Source organism: Tachysurus fulvidraco, chromosome 11 (assembly GCF_022655615.1).
Source record: "Tachysurus fulvidraco isolate hzauxx_2018 chromosome 11, HZAU_PFXX_2.0, whole genome shotgun sequence".
Lineage (NCBI taxonomy): Eukaryota > Metazoa > Chordata > Actinopteri > Siluriformes > Bagridae > Tachysurus > Tachysurus fulvidraco.
The window spans coordinates 873,596-893,595 of record NC_062528.1 but is presented as its reverse complement, the minus strand read 5'-3'; the positions used below and the strand labels follow the sequence as shown (position 1 = coordinate 893,595).

Sequence of the window (20,000 nt, the reverse complement as noted above, 5' to 3'; positions counted from 1 at the left end):
TGTATCCTGCCTCGATGCCCGATGACACCTGAGATAGGCACAGGCTCCCCGTGACCCGAGAAGTTCGGAAAAGCGGTAGAAAATGAATGAATGAATGAATGAATGAATGAATTTCCTTTTTTATATTTCTAATTAAGAAACCCAAGCTCAAAAATCAGCCTTGTAATAGAAAGTCAAAACAAAGACAACCAACATTAGAGATGATACGACAAAATGTGGAAACAAGATAACGAGGATTAGTGATACAAAAAGTCTTTGTGACAATACATTGGACAACGGTGTAAACATCAAGGACTGATACAAGACAGGTGAACACAGTCAGGTAACAAACCAACAACAGAACCAAGACGAAGACATACTACAATTGACAGAAAACACAGAGGTTATTATAATAACATGCTGAGGTCCAAAAAGATCTTAGATGTTAAGCACCTGCATCGTATGATATAACGTTTCCCACAAATTATCGATGTATGTTATGTACGATGGCAACATACTGTACAGGTTTTGTGAACAAAAATAATAATGTCCTAAAATCTGTCTGCCAGGCCTCCCAGGCAGCCCAGGGATGTTGGGGACTCAAGGCCCTCAAGGTGATAAAGGAGAGCCAGGAAAGAAAAGCAACCTGCAGATCCCAGGGGAGCCTGGGAAACCGGGGAAGCCAGGGCCAAAAGGACATCAAGGGGCTAGTGGACCCCATGGTAGGTGTACAGAGAGTAGATAATCTGACAGGTAGCTCTTAATTGTTATTTCTGATGAAACCAGAGGAAAGACACGTGACGACAGATTGCAGGAAGTGTTGTGTGTAATTGTATGATCATAAAGAAAATAAAAATCTGTGTGTAGATAAGTGTGTGTGTGTGTGTGTGTGTGTGTGTGTGTGTGTGTGTGTGTGTGTGTGTTGTAGGATATTACTGCACCCCTGGACAAAGAGGAGTTCCTGGTTTTGAAGGAGATATAGGTCTACCTGGTCAAAGTGGCATTCGTGGAATAAAAGGTAATGCAATAACCTTCTGACAACCACAAGCACAGATGGAGACATACAGATGGAGACTTCATCAACAAGGGTGGAAATTGACTTCAGGTTGTAGTAAAGGTTTTGTGGGTGTGGGGTTTTACAGGTGACAATGGTGGCTGTGCTTGTGAGGTCGGTCCTGATATTTATGGCCTTGAGGGTTTGCCAGGTGAACCTGGGGATCCTGGTGCTCCAGGATTGCAGGGGCTTCCTGGTGCACAAGGTCAAACTGGCCCAGATGGAGACCCTGGGAAAAAAGGAGGTTTTGTAAGTAAAAACTCCTCCGAAAAAAATACTACTTATTTAAAAGAGTAAATTTATGTTAATATATATTTAATTAGTGCTGTTGAATTCTCAGAAGGTGTGATTTATTTAAATCACTGGTGTATAGAAATGTGCTCATTTAAATATGCTATAATTGCTCATTCATAATGATTTAATAATCTGGTAATAAAGTGTTTCATTAATAAAGAAATGTTTGTTATTGAACGCTCTCGTATGTTGCACAGGGTTACCCGGGTTTTCCAGGTTACAGGGGAATTAAAGGAGAAAAAGGAAACCTGTTTGTGATGAACGTCAAGGGTAAGAAATGTCGCACGGCGCTAAACTGTTCTGTACATCTTTAAAGCGAAAGATTTAAAATGTTCACAATTAATTAAAGGTAAAAAGGGAGAGCCCGGCACACCAGGGACTGATGGTTGTCCAGGAATGAATGGGAAGAGAGGAAATTGTGGGAATCCTGGACCTGCAGGTGATTGTGGTCCAGAGGTTAGTGATCAGTAATAAAAGTATTATGTTAATTAATATAGCACTAGGCATCTCTGGAAAATTGTCTGTAGTGTATGAGTGTGTGTGTGTGTGTGCCCTGCGATGGGTTGGCACTCCATCCAGGGTGTATCCTGCCTCGATGCCCGATGACGCCTGAGATAGGCACAGGCTCCCCGTGACCCGAGAAGTTCGGATAAGCGGTAGAAAATGAATGAATGAATGAATGAACAATATAGTAATGGTAAATTTATGACTGTATGGATGGATGGTATACCTTGAGAGAGGGATTACTAATTGATTGTCAAAGAATTCTCTATGTCTAATGAAATAAGCTTGACATAGCAGTTCTTCTTCACATTAACTGATAATTATTGCTTTTTTAAGGGTGACAGTTTAAGAGGATTTCCTGGTGATAGAGGTTGTCCAGGAAAAATGGGCTTGAAAGGCGTAAGAGGTCCCTGTGGGCCACAAGGCCCGGGCATTCCTGGGCCGGTAGGCCTTCGAGGACCAGAAGGAGACCAGGGACCTGTAGGAACAAGAGGAAATGTTGGGCGTAAAGGAAACAAAGGTAAAGTCAAAAGTTTGATCTAACTCAGAACCCATGAGCTGTAAGGCACCGACGATGCACCAGATGACACTTATCCAATCGATATCTGTCTAGTTTCAAAGAGCATGTTGCCACTGCAGCCCCAGATTCCTGTACTAAGCTGATGTGTAATAAGTCTGTCCGTGTTTTTGCCCTGTTTCTGTCTGCTGTCTTGTCCCGCTGTTAATTGTTGGCCCGCCCACTCGTTTGTTACCATGGACACTACTTGCACTCAATCTCTTCCCCAGGTGTTTTGTCTTTGTCTCTGATTGTCTCTGCTTTGTGATTGGTTCCTGTTTACTACATTTACTCTGTTTGTTCACTTCCCTGGTGTTGGTCGTTGTTGGTATGCGGTGTGTTCCTGTCCATGTTCTTGTTTCCTGTTTTGTTCCGTGTTCTGCCTTGTGTTGCCTGCCTGTTCATCTGTGTTTTGGATTAAAACTTGAATCTGCATTTGGATCCTCACTCGCCTTTGTCTCACCGCGTCTCATCGTAACAATATGGTTGGATCTTACCTCAAGGTTGTCCATTCTGAGAAGCTTTTTTGTTCATCATGGTTGTGAATAGTGGTTATTTGAGCCAATCACTAGATTGGCTCCACCCCCCGAATTAATTGAACCACCAGTCCATCTGGCACTAACAACCATGCTAAAATCAAACTTACTAAGATGCTATTTTTCCTTTATTTTTTATTAGGTTGGATTGTATAAGACTGTTCAGCAAAAGTCATGGACCAGGATAGAAGGGAATTGGCCAGAGAGGCAACCGTTAGAAAATGTAGAAACCTTGAATAATTATGCAAGGCACTTTAGGGGCAAGTCGTTGCCTAATGGTTAGAGTCTGACTCGTAATCCTAAGGTTGTGGGTTCGAGTCTCGGGCCGACCACGACTGAGGTACTCTTGAGCAAGGCACTGAACCCCTCAACTGCTCCCCGGGTGCCGCAGCATAAATGGCTGCCCACTGCTTGGGGTGTGTGTTCACTGCTGTGTGTGTGCACTTTGGATGGGTCAAATGCAGAGAATGAATTCTGAGTCTGGGTCACCGTACTTAGCTGTATGTCACGTCACTTATACTGACTTGATTTTGTTTTTGTTATAGGTGATATGCAACCCTGTATACCAGGCAGTCCTGGAGTTCGTGGACCAAAGGGAGACCTCGGTGACCAAGGTAGCCATTACAGCAAACCACTATATCTATACAATAGACACAGTAGTCATATTACAAGTAACTTAGCGATATGATTTATTTTACTATACTTCTAATACACTTTACTGTAAGACGTTCATGTACTCTTCAGGTTGTTTAGGAGAGCAGGGCAATCCAGGGCCCTGTGGGGATAATGGAATTAAAGGACCAAAGGGAGAAAAAGGAAACCTTGGAAATTGTGGTCCTGATGGCCAACCAGGTAGCACTGAATCCTTACTGTATTCAGCAACAACAAAAAAAAGACAGTTCAGAAATGTCTGCCAAAGACACATGTCCAGCTAAGACTTTGGTCAGCACTGAGAGGCTAAAGTACAATTACATTTTTATATGCAAATTTTTTTGTGCAAAGATGGGCTTTATTTTTGATCACCTACGGTACGAGCCTTACCACTTTATGGGTGGACAGTTCAGTATGTCCTTGTGTTTTTATCAGGGCTAGCTGGATGTCCGGGGGATCCGGGAGATATCGGACCTGATGGACCGAGTATGTGTGGAGAGAAAGGGATACTTGGCAATCCAGGACTCCCTGGGTTAAAAGGATGTATTGGAGACTCATTAACAGGAGAGCGAGGGCCAGTGGGTCCAACCGGGTTTAATGGCGTTTCAGGAGCTAAAGGTGTCCCTGGACCCTCAGGGTCACTTGGTAATGAAGGTAGGCAAGAGACAAGCAAACAATAATGGCATTAGGTTACAATCAAAAAGAAGTGAAAGGGAAAAGTTCTTTGGCTTCAATGGTTTGTCCTATACAGGCCATCCTGGTGTACCTGGAGTGGAAGGAAGGAAAGGAGAGCCAGGGGCCTGTGGACAGCCTGGGAGACAGGGGCCTGTTGGCCCAGGTCCAGTACAGTGTGAGAACGGAGAAGTGGGTGAGGCAGGACCACCAGGAGACCCAGGCTGCAGTGGAAATCCAGGTGAGCCACATCCATAAGATGAATAGTATATGCCAAGTTATAAAAAGTTTATATATATATATATATATATATATATATATATATATATATATATATATATATATATATATATATATATATATATATATATATATAACAAGATAGGCAATATTGTCACTTAATTTTAGCATATAACGTCTAATATGTGTTAAATACTAAGTCATCCATTGCTTTACTTACTTGAATGATAGACGAGAAGTTCACAAAATAAATGTAAGCTGTTTATTTTTTTTATTCTGGTTCATCTCAAGAGGTCTTCCTCATTCGGAATCGAAATCTGCATCCAAGTTTCTGTAAAGCTGCTATATGACTCTCTTTATTGGTAAAAACACTATTATACTATGTTAAAACTGAACCTGCAAATGTTTTAGGCTTACCTGGGGAGAAAGGATGTGCCGGACCACCTGGAGTCCCTGGAAGGGGGATAAAAGGTGATCCGGGGAAACCAGGCCAACCTGGTGCCCAGGGATACTGTGGTCCTCAAGGATGCCCAGGATCAGAGGGTGACAATGGAGATCCTGGCTTTAATGGAATAAAAGGTAAAAGTCTATGTACTAAAACTGAATCAGATTAGTAGCACGTGCAAGTGAGTTTGAACCGTTCATGTCAGGTAAACAAATAAGATGTAAGTTTTGCATGATAAAATTGTTAATCATTATTTCTATCAGGTTGTCCTGGACAACCAGGAAGGGATGGTTTGCCTGGTGGCCCTGGTGAGTGTGGACCTCAAGGACCACCTGGAGTAAAAGGCGAAAAAGGGCCTGATGGGAGGCAAGGCTGTCCAGGGGAAAATGGAGAGAAAGGAGAGAAAGGTATGCTTAAAGACAGAATAATTAAATGGAAAAAAACTCAATACTGAAATTTGTTTTCTGGTGCTGTATTTGTGTTATTCCCAAAAGGAAGGCAGTGGTCATTTGCTATATCACTGGGGAACATCAGTAGTGCGGTTAACAATTTTGTTTACAAGCCATTGCTGTACTAATTCTAGTGTGTATTAAAGGTGCAGTCTCCGTTGTTTGAAAGCCAATTCGACATTTGAAATCACCAAAACAAACACGCCCCTAACCCAAATGGGTCCCACCCCTGTATCGATAGCTCCGCCCACACATACGTACGTAACCCGGGCGACTAACAGAAAGAAACGTGTCTTTATCATAGCTGAAGGGAAGAACGATACGATTGTAGATAAACAAACAAGCAAAAATGGCACACAAGCATAATGATGTAAAGGACAAAGGCATATATTAGTTCTGTGTAACAAAGCAAAACCAACGTTACTCACCTATCGAGAAGGAAAAAAGCGCCTCGGCGTCTTAAGTAAAGTCGGCCACATATTCACAGGTCGGAGTTTCCCGAGTCGATAACTCCTGAGCTAAACGCTGTTACTACACAAAACGCGGTTGTAGCTGCCTCTCTACATTACTACGATAGAAAAGAGGTGTTATTTGTGTAGTAACAGCGTTTAGCTCAGGAGTTATTGACTCGGGAAACTCCAACCTGTGAATATGTGGCCAACTTCCTGCTCCTTCAGTTCTCTCCAGCGCTGGAAAGCTGATCCTATATTAACACGTCCTACTTCTTGCCTTATCGTAAGTCTTTCTTCTCTTTCTTTCTTTGTTTTTATCCTCCATGTCAATGTTAAAACCGCTTTCTGCTAATGTCCCACACGCGCACTGAACGCTCTCTCCGCCCATATCGGCAAGCCCCGCCCCTTTCTGCTCATTGGCTACACTTTTGTTTTGATTTTTGTTTATTATTCGCCCCCGATTCGCATTTCTCAAAAATCGGAGACCCCACCTTTTAAAAAAAAATCAAACATAATCCTAGTAAACAGCTGCAGGCAATCCAGCATATGCAGGACAGAAAACTAACACAAAAATATTAAACATGGTGGAAATGCTGTCAGAATACAGTGATAAAAATGGTAAGACTTCGCAAAGTGGGTATGTCTGTGGCTAAGGGATAGCCATGGTCAGGTTTCTCTCGCAAGAGCTTAATTTCTAGCATAATAGTATTGAGAATTCCAACACAGAAAGGATGGAGACAGGAAGTGTTAAGTTACAGCGAGACTTGGCTAGTTAGCGGACCGTGTTATGATGAGCTCAAGCCTGGTGTATAAGAACTAGTTTTAAACAATAAAGAGAACAATATTAAAAGCTGTGTTATCACTCTTACAGGTTCCCAAGGACCTCCTGGGATGGCAGGAGAGATTTACGTTAATGCAGAAAAGGGGACAAAGGGGCCATCAGGAGAGCTTGGGCCCTGCGGGTTTAATGGCCCCCGAGGTGAAAAGCTTGAGAATTTCCTTCCTTCATCATTGATGTTATGGATTTTACCATTGTTATTTATATGGTTTCAGTTTTGCAGAAAGTTTAATTCCTAAATAAAGTATAAACACTTAGGACCATGTTGTTATGGAAAATTAATCAAAGGTATGATGGTGTGATGGTTTGTGATGAGTTACTGTTACCACCCTAAAGTCAATTATTTTCTAATGATATCAAATCAATTTGTTTATTATTCCTCTCATAATGCAACAATTATTAGAAAATGTACTTTGTTTATTTTGAAATTAGCAATAAAAAAAATGTTTGATTACATTATCTCTATTTCAGGTGATAAAGGTGTGAAGGGAAAATGTGGTCCTGATGGCTATGTAGGGTATCCTGGACCTCCAGGTTTTGAGAACGGCCCTCGGGGGCCACCAGGTCCTTGTGGAAGGCAAGGTAAACCTGGACTCCCTGGTTTGCCAGGGTTAAAAGGCAAAAGAGGATTACCTGGAGTATGCGGAGATCCAGTGAGTTAATAAAGCATCGTGTATACATTGTTTAATTCAAAATGAACTGTCTTACTGGTGTATCAGTGCTTATCCACCATGTCTTTGTGAGTTTCCTCCAGTTTCGTTCTACCTTACAAAAACAAGCCACTAGGTGAATTATCTAAAATAAATTGTCCCTAGTGTGCACTGCAATGGTGCCTAGCAAGGCACGGTTATCCTAGGTGTATTCCAACCTTAAAGCCAATGTTACTGGTAAACTCCACTGTGCATCCATCATGACCCTGACTAGGATAAAGAGGATTAGGGTTAGGGTTAGGCTTCTGGTCTCTGATACTATATTGTCAGTCCTGTTTGTCTACTGTGTTAATTATTTGCCCCTAAGTAATTCAGGGTGGGGTCACGGTGGCTTAGCGGTTAGCACGTTCGCCTCACACCTCCAGGGGGTTCGATTCCCGCCTCCGCCTTGTGTGTGTGTGTGGAGTTTGCATGTTCTCCCCGTGCCTTGGGGTTTCCTCCGGGTACTCCGGTTTCCTCCCCCGGTCCAAAGACATGCATGGTAGGTTGATCAGCATCTCTGGAAAATTGTCTGTGTGTGTGTGTGTGCCCTGTGATGGGTTGGCACTCCATCCAGGGTGTATCCTGCCTCGATGCCCGATGATGCCTGAAATAGGCACAGGCTCCCCATGACCCGAGAAGTTCGGATAAGCGGTAGAAAATGAATGAATAATTCAGGGTATAACTGTAACCGTGATGTCTTGAAAGTTTTAGAGCTATGATGAATTTTATGCTCATTATTCAGCTTTCTGGTATAAAAGTATAGTTCTATATCATGTGCTGAAACATTTATGTGGTTCTAGGGTGACCCAGGGTTGAGTGGATTGCCAGGAGCCCCTGGTCTCCGTGGATTTGATGGGCTTAAAGGTAAAGTGACCTGTTTAGCATAATGCTAAATCTAATACCAAACACTTCACTGTATAAATAAAATGTGGTGGATAACAAAGGTTCTGCTGTAGAATTTTTAGTTTTTCAACGTTTACATTTATATTATGGCATTTGGCAAATGCTCTTTATCCAGAGCAACATTTTTATCTCATTTTTATACAACTGAGCAATTGAGGGTTAAGGGGCTTGCTCCGGGGCTTAGTAGTGGCAGCTTGGTGGACATGGGAACTGAACTCAAAACCTTCCGGTCAGTAATCCAACACCTTAACCACTAGGCTATCACATACACTAAGTCGTAGGTTAATCATGACTAGGGGCCATATGGAGAGTTATTGGTGTATATAGAATACTGGTATTAAACACATTAGCTCTGCAAATTTAGTTAACAATATTACTTCTCAGGGGTTTCCTCTGGGTACTCCGGTTTCCTCCCCCGGTCCAAAGACATGCATGGTAGGTTGATTGGCATCTCTGGAAAATTGTCCGTAGTGTGTGTGTGTGTGTGAGTGAATGAGTGTGTGCCCTGTGATGGGTTGGCACTCCGTCCAGGGTGTATCCTGCCTCGATGCCCGATGACGCCTGAGATAGGCACAGGCTCCCCGTGACCCCAGAAGTTCGGATAAGCGGTAGAAGATGAATGAATGAATATTACTTATGTTCTCAATATTTGGCAGCTTATATTAGCTCTTGGTCCAACTGAATGATGCCACAAGATACAAGACCAACGTCACAAAATTGTACTTTTTTTTTTCGTGGGGGATGTAAGCAACTTTGTCACATTGAGCTGGACCAATAGAGATCCTTACAAGAAACAAGTCAGAAGGTCAAAATAACATGGAACTGAGATACACCACTTTGTACTGCTTGCACAATTTTCTAAATAACACTTAATTCACTAGATATATCTGTAAGCAAATTTGATGCTAGATCCTTACTATGTGCATGTACCACCAGGATAAGTCTGGATAATTTCAGGATAAGTGTGTTAAATAAACTTCTGTGGCTACTGTATGAGTGACAAGCCATGCTTTCAGACTGAACTAACTTTTAGTCTACATTTTTGTCTCTAGGCGATAAAGGAGAGTCTATAAGTATACCAGGACCTCCAGGTCTGAGAGGCCCACCTGGGCAGAATGGCTTCCCAGGTAAGTGCAGAGTCATTACTGCTCCTCTGTGTAGTGGTCTATGTATGGTCTGGTAGTCATTACAATGAGATGATGCTATAGAATCAAAAGAAATAAGAAGTACAATAAACAATTTCACAAACATTTATCTCAACCACAGGTCCTACAGGAGATCAAGGAGAGCCAGGAGACGGGGGGCCGCCTGGTCAGTGTGGATGGCCTGGAAAACCTGGTCCTGCTGGAAATCAGGGAAAGTGTGGACCTCCAGGTAAAATGTTCATTCTTCCTGATTCCTGAGTTCTAATCATTATTGCATTAATGTCCTTTTTAAATAGATTCCAGTTTAATTACAGAAGTCCCATATATTCATTTCCTTCTATTTTCTCCCAGGTGTTGTTGGTCCCCCGGGACCCAGAGGAAAATGTGGTGCTGAGGGTCCTGCAGGGCCTCCTGGATTTCCCGGACTTACAGGACCATCAGGCCGCTGTGGCCCACCAGGTACTAGTACACACTTTCACATTTTTGTGAATGTAGCTGAATGCTGCCTTGTCTACACCTTATTCCAAAATTCTAAATGACAAGTCTAAAGTAAAATTTTTTGGGTGGTGTCTTTTTCAGGTTCTCCAGGGCCACCAGGTCTTCATGGATTGGATGGATTAGAGGGTGTGAAGGGTGAACCAGGGACACATGGTAAATAATAGGATGTGTGCTACAATGTCTTATTAGCATGTCTTTATGTATTAGGTTTATATCATTTACCAGGTTTGATGTCCAAGTGCTTGTTATAATGTACAGTGGTGTGAAAAAGTGTTGGCCCCCTTCCTGTTTTATTTTTATTTTTTTGCACATTTGTCACACTTTAATGTTTCATATCATCAAACAAATGTAAATATTAGTCAAAGATAACACAAGTAAACACAACATGGAGTTTTTAAATGAAGGTTTTTATTATTAAGGGAAAACTAAATCCAAACCCACATGTCCCTGTGTGAAAATACTGCTGTCTACCAAAACATCCTGAAGGACAAAGTGAGGCCATCTGTTTGTGACCTCGAGCTGAAGTGAACTTGGGTTCTGCAGCAGGACAACGATCCAAAACACACCAGCAAAGTCCAATTCTGAATGGCAGAAGAAAAACCGAATGAAGACTTTGGAGTGGCCGAGTCGAAGTCCTGACCTGAATCCTATTGAGATGCTGTGGCAGGACCTTAAAAAGGTGGTTCATGCTCTCAAACCCTGCAATGTGGCAGAATTACAACAATTCTGCAAAGACGAATGGACCAAAATTCCTCCACAGCCTCAGCTGTAACAGACTCACTGCAAGTTATCACAAATGCTCGATTGCAGTTCTCGCTGCTAACGGTGGACCAACCAGATAAGTTTAGGGGGAAAACACTTTTTCACACAGGGCCATGTAGGTTTGGATTTTTTTTTTCTTCGGGGGTTTCCTCCCCTGGTCCAAAGACATGCATGGTAGGTTGATTGGCATCTCTGGAAAATTGTCCGTAGTATGTGAGTGAATGTGTGTGTGTGTGCCCTGTGATGGGTTGGCACTCCATCCAGGGTCTATCCTGCCTCGAGGCCCGATGACGCCTGAGATAGGCTCCCCGTGACCCGAGAGGTTCGGATAAGCGGTAGAAGATGAATAAATGAATGAATGAAGAATAATGTTTCTCTTACTTCCTCTATCAGGAATAGGTATACCTGGGGACAGGGGGCCTAATGGACTGACAGGTGAAGTGGGTTGTAAGGGAGACCCTGGACCACAGGGTCCTATCCAGCAAGGGGTCAAAGGCTCTCGGGGCCCACCTGGATTACCAGGTACCTACTCATCATAAACATATTTCATTAAATATATAAAATAAATAATATCCTACTGGACCATTGTTCTCAATAGCTCCACTCAGAGCCACATTAAACCTGAGAGTAAATTATATACAGTATATGTAAAGTACATATACAGTATGGCATAGATCATGTTCAGGTCATTTTGATGGTGAGAGAACAGGAACAGTGTCTGCCGAATAGACGGGAAATCACAAGTTTGACCACCTAAGATGACTTCACTTACGTCACTGAATGCAAAATTGCTTTAAGTCAAATATGTAATGTATTTAATGCACATAATCTTTCTATATTGAGATATTTAAATATTTCTTTCTATCTTACTTCTTTCTTTCTCTCTTTAGGTGATCCTGGTTATCCTGGTCCTCCTGGTCCTAGTGGCAGGGAATGTGAGAACCCTAAACAAGGACAGTCTGGTGAACAAGGCTTTAATGGTTGGGATGGCCCACCAGGTGAGTGAGTAGGTGTGGTGACACTTATGGTCACTAATCAGAAGGTTCAAGCCTGAGTGTGACCTGACACTGTTCAACCCCTGAGCAAGGGTCTTAGCCCTCTCTGCTCCGGAGGTCTGTATCATGGCTGATACTGGGGGCACAGTGGCATAGTGGTTAGCACGTTTGCCTCACACCTCCAGGGTTGGGGGTTCGATTCCCGCCTCCACCTTGTGTGTGTGGAGTTTGCATGTTCTCCCCGTGCCTCGGGGGTTTCCTCCGGGTACTCCGGTTTCCTCCCCCGGTCCAAAGACATGCATGGTAGGTTGATTGGCATCTCTGGAAAATTGTCTGTGTGTGTGTGTGTGTGTGTGTGAGTGAATGAGAGTGTGTGTGTGCCCTGTGATGGGTTGGCACTCCGTCCAGGGTGTATCCTGCCTCGATGCCCAATGACGCCTGAGATAGGCACAGGCTCCCCGTGACCCGAGAGGTTCGGATAAGCGGTAGAAAATGAATGAATGTTCATCAAACACCTCTTGGGTTGTGTTTCAGGTTGTATGATGATGATGATATTATGATTATATGATGGTATAAAATATTTATGATTTCAACATTTTATGGGATTGTGAACAACCAAGCTACATAATTACACATTATAGTGTCTTGTCCTTTTTAACTGTTGGATTACTTTAGGACTTAGGGGACCAATGGGACCAGCAGGCTTGGCAGTACCTGTGCGGGGGTGTGAAGGGGACCCAGGTACACCTGGTCTTCCAGGAATTAAAGGGAGACTAGGTGATCATGGTCCCAAAGGGCAAATGGGGATTTCAGGCTTCCAAGGACAGAAAGGTATTCTAAACAAATATGTGAATAACATCATTAAGAACCATATACAGATTCTGCTACTGTACATTGTAGCTTGTCTCAATATACAGAATTGTTTCATGCATTATCTATGTCATCAGGTGAGAAAGGAGACTTGGGGCTTATTGGAGATCATGGACCTTCTGGGTTACCAGGAGCAAATGGCAATCCTGGGCACAAGGGCCCTAAAGGACCACAAGGAGAGCAAGGTAGGTGCTTATCCTTAAACCAGAGTAAGGACACACATTTGGACATACTGGTATTCCATCAGAAAACTAGCACTTGTTATATTGTGTTAAGTTCTGTTGTGGTATTTTACAGAGTTCAAAGGTTTGTATTGTAGCTTGTCACTTTTTTGGATTATGCATTACTATATATGCGCTCTCTCTCTCTCTCTCACACACACACTTTGGCTTTAGGTTCCTTTGGAAAAGCAGGACAACTTATTAATATTAGTTTCACAAGACCTACTCATGGTCCAGCTGGGTTTCCTGGTCCTCCTGGTGAATCTGGCTTTCCAGGACCTATAGGAATTGTGGGCCACAAGGGGCTGAAAGGCATACACACACACACACACACACACACACACACACACATATCTCAGTATTACTCATTACAAATCTTCATGTTTACTAAATTTCTCTCGTGATTCTTCTTTCTTCATCACAGGAAGAAAAGGCCAAGTTGGAGATCAAGGGTTGTACGGTGAACCTGGACCACCTGGCTTTATTGGACTTCCTGGAGACCCAGGAAACAATGGTGCCAAAGGTTCCCAAGGCATGCAAGGTGTGTCTGTGTGCGATTAAAACACTGTAAGACAGCAGCCCAGTATTGCTGATGGGCCAGAGTCATTCATGTGTGATGTACTTAATGGGCTAGTGTCATAACTGAACAAATCGATCTGATTAAATTGATTTCGGGTGATTACGTTTCATTACAGTGCAGGCAAAAGAATAAGTATCTTGCAGACTGGATAGTTGTATTTTTTTTTTCTAAGATTGCAATGCATTTGGCTTCATCCACCTTGTCCTGAACCCCCGACCAGTTTCCCAGGTCCTGCTGATGAAAGCATCCCCATAGAGAAGCATGGTGGTAATAGCAACATGTTGTACGGGATGCCTGCTCTGAGTAATAAACAGTCCTGAGTTACTGCCAAATAAAGTGCTTTGTGACAAGGCAAAGAAGTTAAACAAATCAACAGGTTTCTCTTTCTCATCATAGGGCAACACGGAACCCCAGGAGATGAAGGTCCCCCTGGCTCTTCTGAGAGGTTCAGCTCTGGCTTTCTGTTGGTCATTCACAGCCAATCAACATATATACCTAACTGTCCTCAGAATATGTCCAAGCTGTGGGAGGGATATAGCCTCCTGTACCTGGAGGGGCAAGAGAAAGCACACACACAAGACCTAGGTATCAAACCTAACAGACATATGCTACACTGTGTTTAAATCCCAGAGAATCCCAGAGTCTGAAACTGATTCTAATTTTAACACCTTGATGTCCTTCTCTAACTCAATTTAATTTCTGTCTGTGTGTTTTAGGTCAGGGAGGTTCATGTATGCGTGTCTTCAGCACTATGCCCTTTTCACGCTGCAACCAGCATGCCTGCAACTATGCCAACCGCAATGACAAATCCTACTGGCTTGCCACCACTGCTTCGATACCCACCGCACCAGTGTCTGGGCTGGAGATCCAGCCACACATCAGTAGGTGTGTGGTGTGTGAGGCCCCATCATCGGCCATCGCCGTTCACAGCCAGGACAAATTCACACCCGACTGCCCGCTAAATTGGAGTACACTCTGGATCGGATATTCATTCCTTATGGTTAGTCTGAGAGTTTGCTGTGTGTTGCAGTGTGTATGGAACATGGAATAGGTTAACGTGGACACCTGAAACACACCCACAATTGCTAGTATGTGAGGGTTTCCGAAGGGATGTGCATGTTGTGGCCTAGTGGTCAAGGTGTTGGGCTACCAATCTGAAGGTTGTGAGTTCAAGCCCAGGTCCATCAAGCTGCCACTGATGGGCCTCTGACCAAGTCCCTTGACCATCAATTGCTCAGTTGTATAAAAATGAGAAGTCTGGATAAATGATGTAAATGTAAACCTTCTTTTCAAATTTAGTCACGTCACAATTCCAATAACCTAATAACCACTTTGGAAAGGCTTTCCACTAGATTATGGAGTGTGGATGTGGTGTTAATTCAGCCACAAGATTATTTGTGAAGTTAGGTACTGTACCATCCATCTGCACAGTGATGCATGGTGGTTGTAGCACTACTCTTCTTCGACTTACCTGGTGGAATCCTTTATATTTGTAAGTGATTTTACACACACGTCAGTGTTGTACTATATTGTACAGTATAAGATACCTCATATTTCATTCTAATATATAATCAGTTCCTCTTGATTGCAGGTGTGTGAAATCTCAGCATAATTATCTATAATTTTTTGAGATACGAGCAAATTTTTGAGATACGGGGATCCGAGCCTCCGCCGCCGAAACAAAGATCCCCAACAACCACGTGTGCTCTGTTTCTCCCGCCTCAGCTTCCTGCGTCTCACTCGGTTAAAGCCGCCTTCACACGACAAACAACAGCCGATAAAACGGAAGTCGTTCATTTCCTACGGAGAGTCGCGAAGGTGCCGAACTTGTGCGACTACACCGCATCCGATATGCCGACCGGACGGGTCTTTATTAAAACGACCGGAAGGAGTTAGTGAGGAAAGAGTGACAAAAAAGGCAAAAACAAGTGAAGAGAAAAGCGATGAAGAAAATTAAGCAATATTAATGTAAAGAAAACAGAAATTGTAGCAATCAAGTTCAATTACGTTAAGAGAATTTCAGTTAAGTTCGTTAATTTTAGTGAAGTTTAGTTAAGTTCCATTTAAGTGTAAAGCGGCGTTAAGAGTGTACAGTAACGAGTAAGTGAACGAAAGTATAAGTGTAATTCCTCCTAACTCCTCCGCCTGGTTACTCCGCCCTCTACCTCCGTGCGCATCTTCCGTAAAGTAAAACCAGTTTTTTTTTTTTTTTTTAACATTCTCTTTTATTATTGTATGTTTTTATACAATATTTGTCATATTCAATATTTGCATATTCAAAACACAAACAAAACAACCGGAGTGGAATTTTTGCGAGCTGGAACGGATTAACGGGATTTCAATTAATTTAAAGGGAGGGGGGGTTGTTTTGAGATACGAGCGAAGTCACGGAACGGATTAAACTCTTATCTCGAGGTATCACTGTATCTGTAGAAATGAACTGTAAAAGTGTTTTGAAATTATTGTGCAAATACCTCAGTTTAATGTCCTATGATTTGATGTCATCTCTGTACCACAGCACACCGGGTCAGGGGATGAAGGAGGTGGCCAGTCTCTCACCTCCTCAGGAAGCTGCTTAATGGATTTCCTCACACATCCATTTGTGGAGTGCCAGGGCCCACAAGGCACATGCCACTACTTTTCCAACCTATACAACTTTTGGCTCACGCGTGTGGACGATCGGGACTTCAGCATTAGCCCAGAAACGATGACCCTAAAAGGAGCGTCTGAGCAGAAGGATAAAGTTAGCCGATGCAGCGTCTGCTTGAGGTATTGAGACGGCTTCAGCCTGGGACGGTCTCATCCTTTGTGATGCTACAGCAGATGTGAGTTGGATGGAATCATAAAAACTCACATGGAACAAAAAGAAAGATGCGAACAGTTTGTGATCGTTCACACTGACGTGCAACTGTGAAAACGTTTCGTATACACTTAATACTTGAGAGTTAAAGCAGTGTTTTATATCTAGTGATACTGATCGTCTTGTCTCAAATTATTCAATTACAAAAAATGAGTTGTTTTTAAATACCACAAAATGGCATGCATTGCATAAGTATTCACCCCCTTCGTTGTACTGTATTACAGCCTGTAACTGAAATGGACTTTTGCCTCTTTTCCACCGGAAAGAACCGGGTGCTCATGGCTTTGTGAACCTACATCGGCATCCAAACCCGGCGAATAAAACGTGTACGTGCGGCTCCGTGTAATCTGTATAAACGGAGGTTGTGATCGAGAAAGTACTTAACATAATTTTTTTTCTGTGTTAACGATAAAATATAGCCTTAGCATGTAGCTACCTACTATCATGTGTGCTGATAATGTATCATATCGTGGTAAAGTAAAAGTGTATTAAACATTAGTATACTTAAGGTACATTATCAAATGTGCCAACAGTAGCCCCGCCCCCAGCTCCTGACGCAAGCGGTTCTTAAGTCTAGACCAGCAACGTTTTGGTGCTTCTTAAGAACCACTTTTCCTGGTTCAGACTGTCCAAACAGAAAGAACTGGTTCTAAATTAGGCTCCGAACCTGCACTCGAACTGCCTCGGTGGAAAAGGGGCATTTGAGATGATGAAATTTGAGATGTTTATTGTCGGATTCTAACATTTTTACAGATACAAACTATTTATATCGTCACGGAGTAAACAAAAAGTACATATTTGCTCTTTATCTCTGAGACAGCTTAACATTTTCACCCTTCATCTTAACAAAATTGCATGTCAAAAGTGTTTGTCATTGGATGGATGGAGACAGTTAGTGATGAAAAGCATTACTCAGATTTTGCCACAGATTCCTAATAAGATTGAGGTCTGAGGCATTCTAACAGGTTCTTGGCGTGAACCACTCCAACGTAGCTTCGGAAGTACACGTGATGGTTTTTGTTATAAGGTGAACCTCCACTCTAGGCTGAAGACTGAGACAGATTTTCCTCTAGGATTCCCTTCCATCTTTCTCCATCAGCTAAATGTCATTAAAGGCGGGGTCTCTGATGTTTGAAAGCCGATGTTGACGTATAAAATCACCAAAACAAACATGCCCCTAACCCAAACGGGTCCCACCCCTGTATCGATAGCTCCGCCCACACATACGTACGTAACCCGGGCGACTAACAGAAAGAAACGTGTCTTTATCATAGCTGAAGGGAAGAACAATACGATTGTAGATAAACAAACAAGCAAAAATGCCACACAAGCATAATGATGTAAAGGACAAAGGCATATATTAGTTCTGTGTAACAAAGCAAAACCAACGTTACTCACCTATCGAGAAGGAAAAAAGCGCCTCGGCATCTTAAGTAAAGTCGGCCACATATTCACAGGTCGGAGTTTCCCGAGTCGATAACTCCTGAGCTAAACGCTGTTACTACACAAAACGCGGTTGTAGCTGCCTCTCTACATTACTACGATAGAAAAGAGGTGTTATTTGTGTAGTAACAGCGTTTAGCTCAGGAGTTATTGACTCAGGAAACTCCAACCTGTGAATATGTGGCCGACGTCCTACTTCTTGTCCTTATCGTAAGTCTTTCTTCTTTCTTTCTTTGTTTTTATCCTCCATGTCAATGTTAAAACCACTTTCTGCTAACGTCACACACACGCACTGAACACTCTCTCCGCCCATATCGACAAGCCCCGCCCCTTTCTGCTCATTGGCTACACGTTTGTTTTGATTATTGTTTATTATTCGGCCCGACTCAGTTTTCTGAAGCGTTTCTCAAAAATCAGAGACCCCACCTTTATGTAGTATTTCCATCTACTGAGCATCAAAATCTTCAGCATGACTTACCGTATCTTGTCTTACCTTTGAGCTTGTCTGTTTGTAATGTTATCCATGCGCATCACACTGTCTACTCTGTACTGGACCTCCGTATTCATACTTTATAGCTGCCTTTAATGACACGTTTCAATATATGCACTTTATTGGAATCGGTTTGTATGTTTAGATGCTCAAGTGGAACTCGATTCTAATCTGAAAGCACCAGCTATGAATAGAGAATCCTCACTAAAGTTTTAATTCTGTTTGTGGTGCTGTAGCTAATCGTTAAACCAGACTAAGTCCTTCAGCGTTCTTCGCCGTATCGCCTACGACGGCATTTTACGCTGACTGTGGAAATGGAGATGATTAAAGGTGTTGTGTATCGTACTGTGTGTAAATATGTTTCACTGTGAAAAGGACAGTGATTCTTTATCCTTTTTTTTTTATTTATTTAGGAAGAGATTATTTAGTACCGAAGCCCCGAAGCACTGGGAATCGTTTTGATGCCGTCGTCATTTTACCAAATGAATAATGCTCAAAATGGAATTTCAGGAATTTGTTCACAATCTAAATAATTACGAGATATTCCTTGATATAACGATGTACAGTACACCGAATCACAGAATGTCCCGAATATCGCGGCCATATTTCCCACAAAGTTGAAGTTTTATTCATAGTTTTATTTGTATTCTGTAGCATATTTGTAGTAATTTACTTTCAATGCATTTGATGCTAACCTTCTAGCTAACCTAGCTATCTTTAGTATCGTTTAAACGGCGTTCTTATGTTTGTCGCTTGTCTGAGAAGAACACTGTGCAGTTCCAAATAAAAGATGCTGAGTTTTGAGATTCTTCTTGTGTGCTTTTCATTCATTCCTTCATTCATTTCCTACCGCTTATCCAGACTTCTCGGGTCACGGGGAGCCTGTGCCTATCTCAGGCGTCATCGGGCATCGAGGCAGGATACACCCTGGACGGAGTGCCAACCCATCACAGGGCACACACACACTCTCATTCACTCACGCACTCACACACTACGGACAATTTTCCAGAGATGCCAATCAACCTACCATGCATGTCTTTGGACCGGGGGAGGAAACCGGAGTACCCGGAGGAAACCCCCGAGGCACGGGGAGAACATGCAAACTCCACACACACAAGGCGGAGGTGGGAATCGAACCCCCAACCCAGGAGGTGTGAGGCGAACGTGCTAACCACTAAGCCACCGTCTTCGTTGTATCCCCCCCTCCCTTGTGTGCTTTTGTGAAATTTATTTTTGTTTGCCCAACAAAGTGGCAGAAGGTTTTGAGATCAGACAAAAACAAACGTCAGCGTCTAAGAAACACATCCTGCCTGTGAAGCACGGTGGTGGCAGCGTAGAGCCGCAGTGACGCAGGTTTCTCATCTACAGAGAACCGAGGAACATTAATTCTCTACATTACCATCCAATTCTGCCTCTGTCTCTTCAGCTGAGGTAAAAGTCACATTTTTAAACACAAGCTTCATGATCCTCACGATCATCCTCATCACCTGCCCTTCACTGCACTGAGCTCTTCATGCCAACATCAGGGGAAATAATCACATCTTCATTCGCTGATTGGTTCTGAATCGAGTCCATTTTAATGTCTTTTCATCCTGTTAGATATTTAAAAGTAATGCATGTAGAGAGGAAGTAAAACGAAAGACTTTAACTTTTGTAAATATGTCAAAAAAAAAAGTCAAATTAAAGGTGCTTCCAAAATGTAGGATTTATTTACAAAAATAAACTTTCATATTCAGTGTGATTAAATCAAAGACTCGTGATGTTTATCATGACTGAATATACAATGGCGTATATGACTGTGTATAAAAGAGGAATAAAAGCCAGGTTTCAGGACAGAGACATCTGCAGTTAGGAGGTCTGAAAGTGCGCGT

At 42.6% G+C, this 20,000-nt stretch overlaps 2 protein-coding genes across 5 annotated transcripts in view; one reads left to right on the top strand and one right to left on the bottom strand.

Annotated features, from left to right (window-relative positions):
- Nucleotides 1–16,564, top strand: part of col4a4 (collagen, type IV, alpha 4) — a 42,608-nt gene extending 26,044 nt beyond the window's left edge. The window contains exons 20-47 of the mRNA XM_047820521.1: nt 549–701; nt 908–997; nt 1,122–1,282; nt 1,525–1,597; nt 1,677–1,783; nt 2,168–2,351; nt 3,469–3,537; nt 3,668–3,775; nt 4,010–4,228; nt 4,326–4,487; nt 4,898–5,065; nt 5,195–5,338; nt 6,704–6,811; nt 7,142–7,323; nt 8,163–8,226; nt 9,318–9,392; nt 9,532–9,639; nt 9,762–9,869; nt 9,990–10,061; nt 11,064–11,192; nt 11,561–11,668; nt 12,341–12,496; nt 12,613–12,720; nt 12,931–13,068; nt 13,181–13,297; nt 13,733–13,921; nt 14,053–14,336; nt 15,855–16,564. Of these exons, the coding sequence (XP_047676477.1) occupies nt 549–701; nt 908–997; nt 1,122–1,282; nt 1,525–1,597; nt 1,677–1,783; nt 2,168–2,351; nt 3,469–3,537; nt 3,668–3,775; nt 4,010–4,228; nt 4,326–4,487; nt 4,898–5,065; nt 5,195–5,338; nt 6,704–6,811; nt 7,142–7,323; nt 8,163–8,226; nt 9,318–9,392; nt 9,532–9,639; nt 9,762–9,869; nt 9,990–10,061; nt 11,064–11,192; nt 11,561–11,668; nt 12,341–12,496; nt 12,613–12,720; nt 12,931–13,068; nt 13,181–13,297; nt 13,733–13,921; nt 14,053–14,336; nt 15,855–16,112 (3,842 nt within the window). The 3' untranslated portion in view covers nt 16,113–16,564. The remainder of the gene's footprint in view (nt 1–548; nt 702–907; nt 998–1,121; nt 1,283–1,524; nt 1,598–1,676; nt 1,784–2,167; nt 2,352–3,468; nt 3,538–3,667; nt 3,776–4,009; nt 4,229–4,325; nt 4,488–4,897; nt 5,066–5,194; nt 5,339–6,703; nt 6,812–7,141; nt 7,324–8,162; nt 8,227–9,317; nt 9,393–9,531; nt 9,640–9,761; nt 9,870–9,989; nt 10,062–11,063; nt 11,193–11,560; nt 11,669–12,340; nt 12,497–12,612; nt 12,721–12,930; nt 13,069–13,180; nt 13,298–13,732; nt 13,922–14,052; nt 14,337–15,854) is intronic.
- A 3,247-nt stretch (nt 16,565–19,811) lies between these two features.
- The window catches only part of rhbdd1 (rhomboid domain containing 1), an 8,035-nt gene continuing 7,846 nt past the window's right edge, over nt 19,812–20,000 (bottom strand). For all 4 annotated transcript variants that reach the window (XM_047820486.1, XM_047820485.1, XM_027146081.2 and 1 more), the window contains one exon: nt 19,812–20,000. This exon is cut by the window's right edge and continues 211 nt beyond it. The gene's annotated coding sequence lies outside the window, so the exon portion shown is untranslated.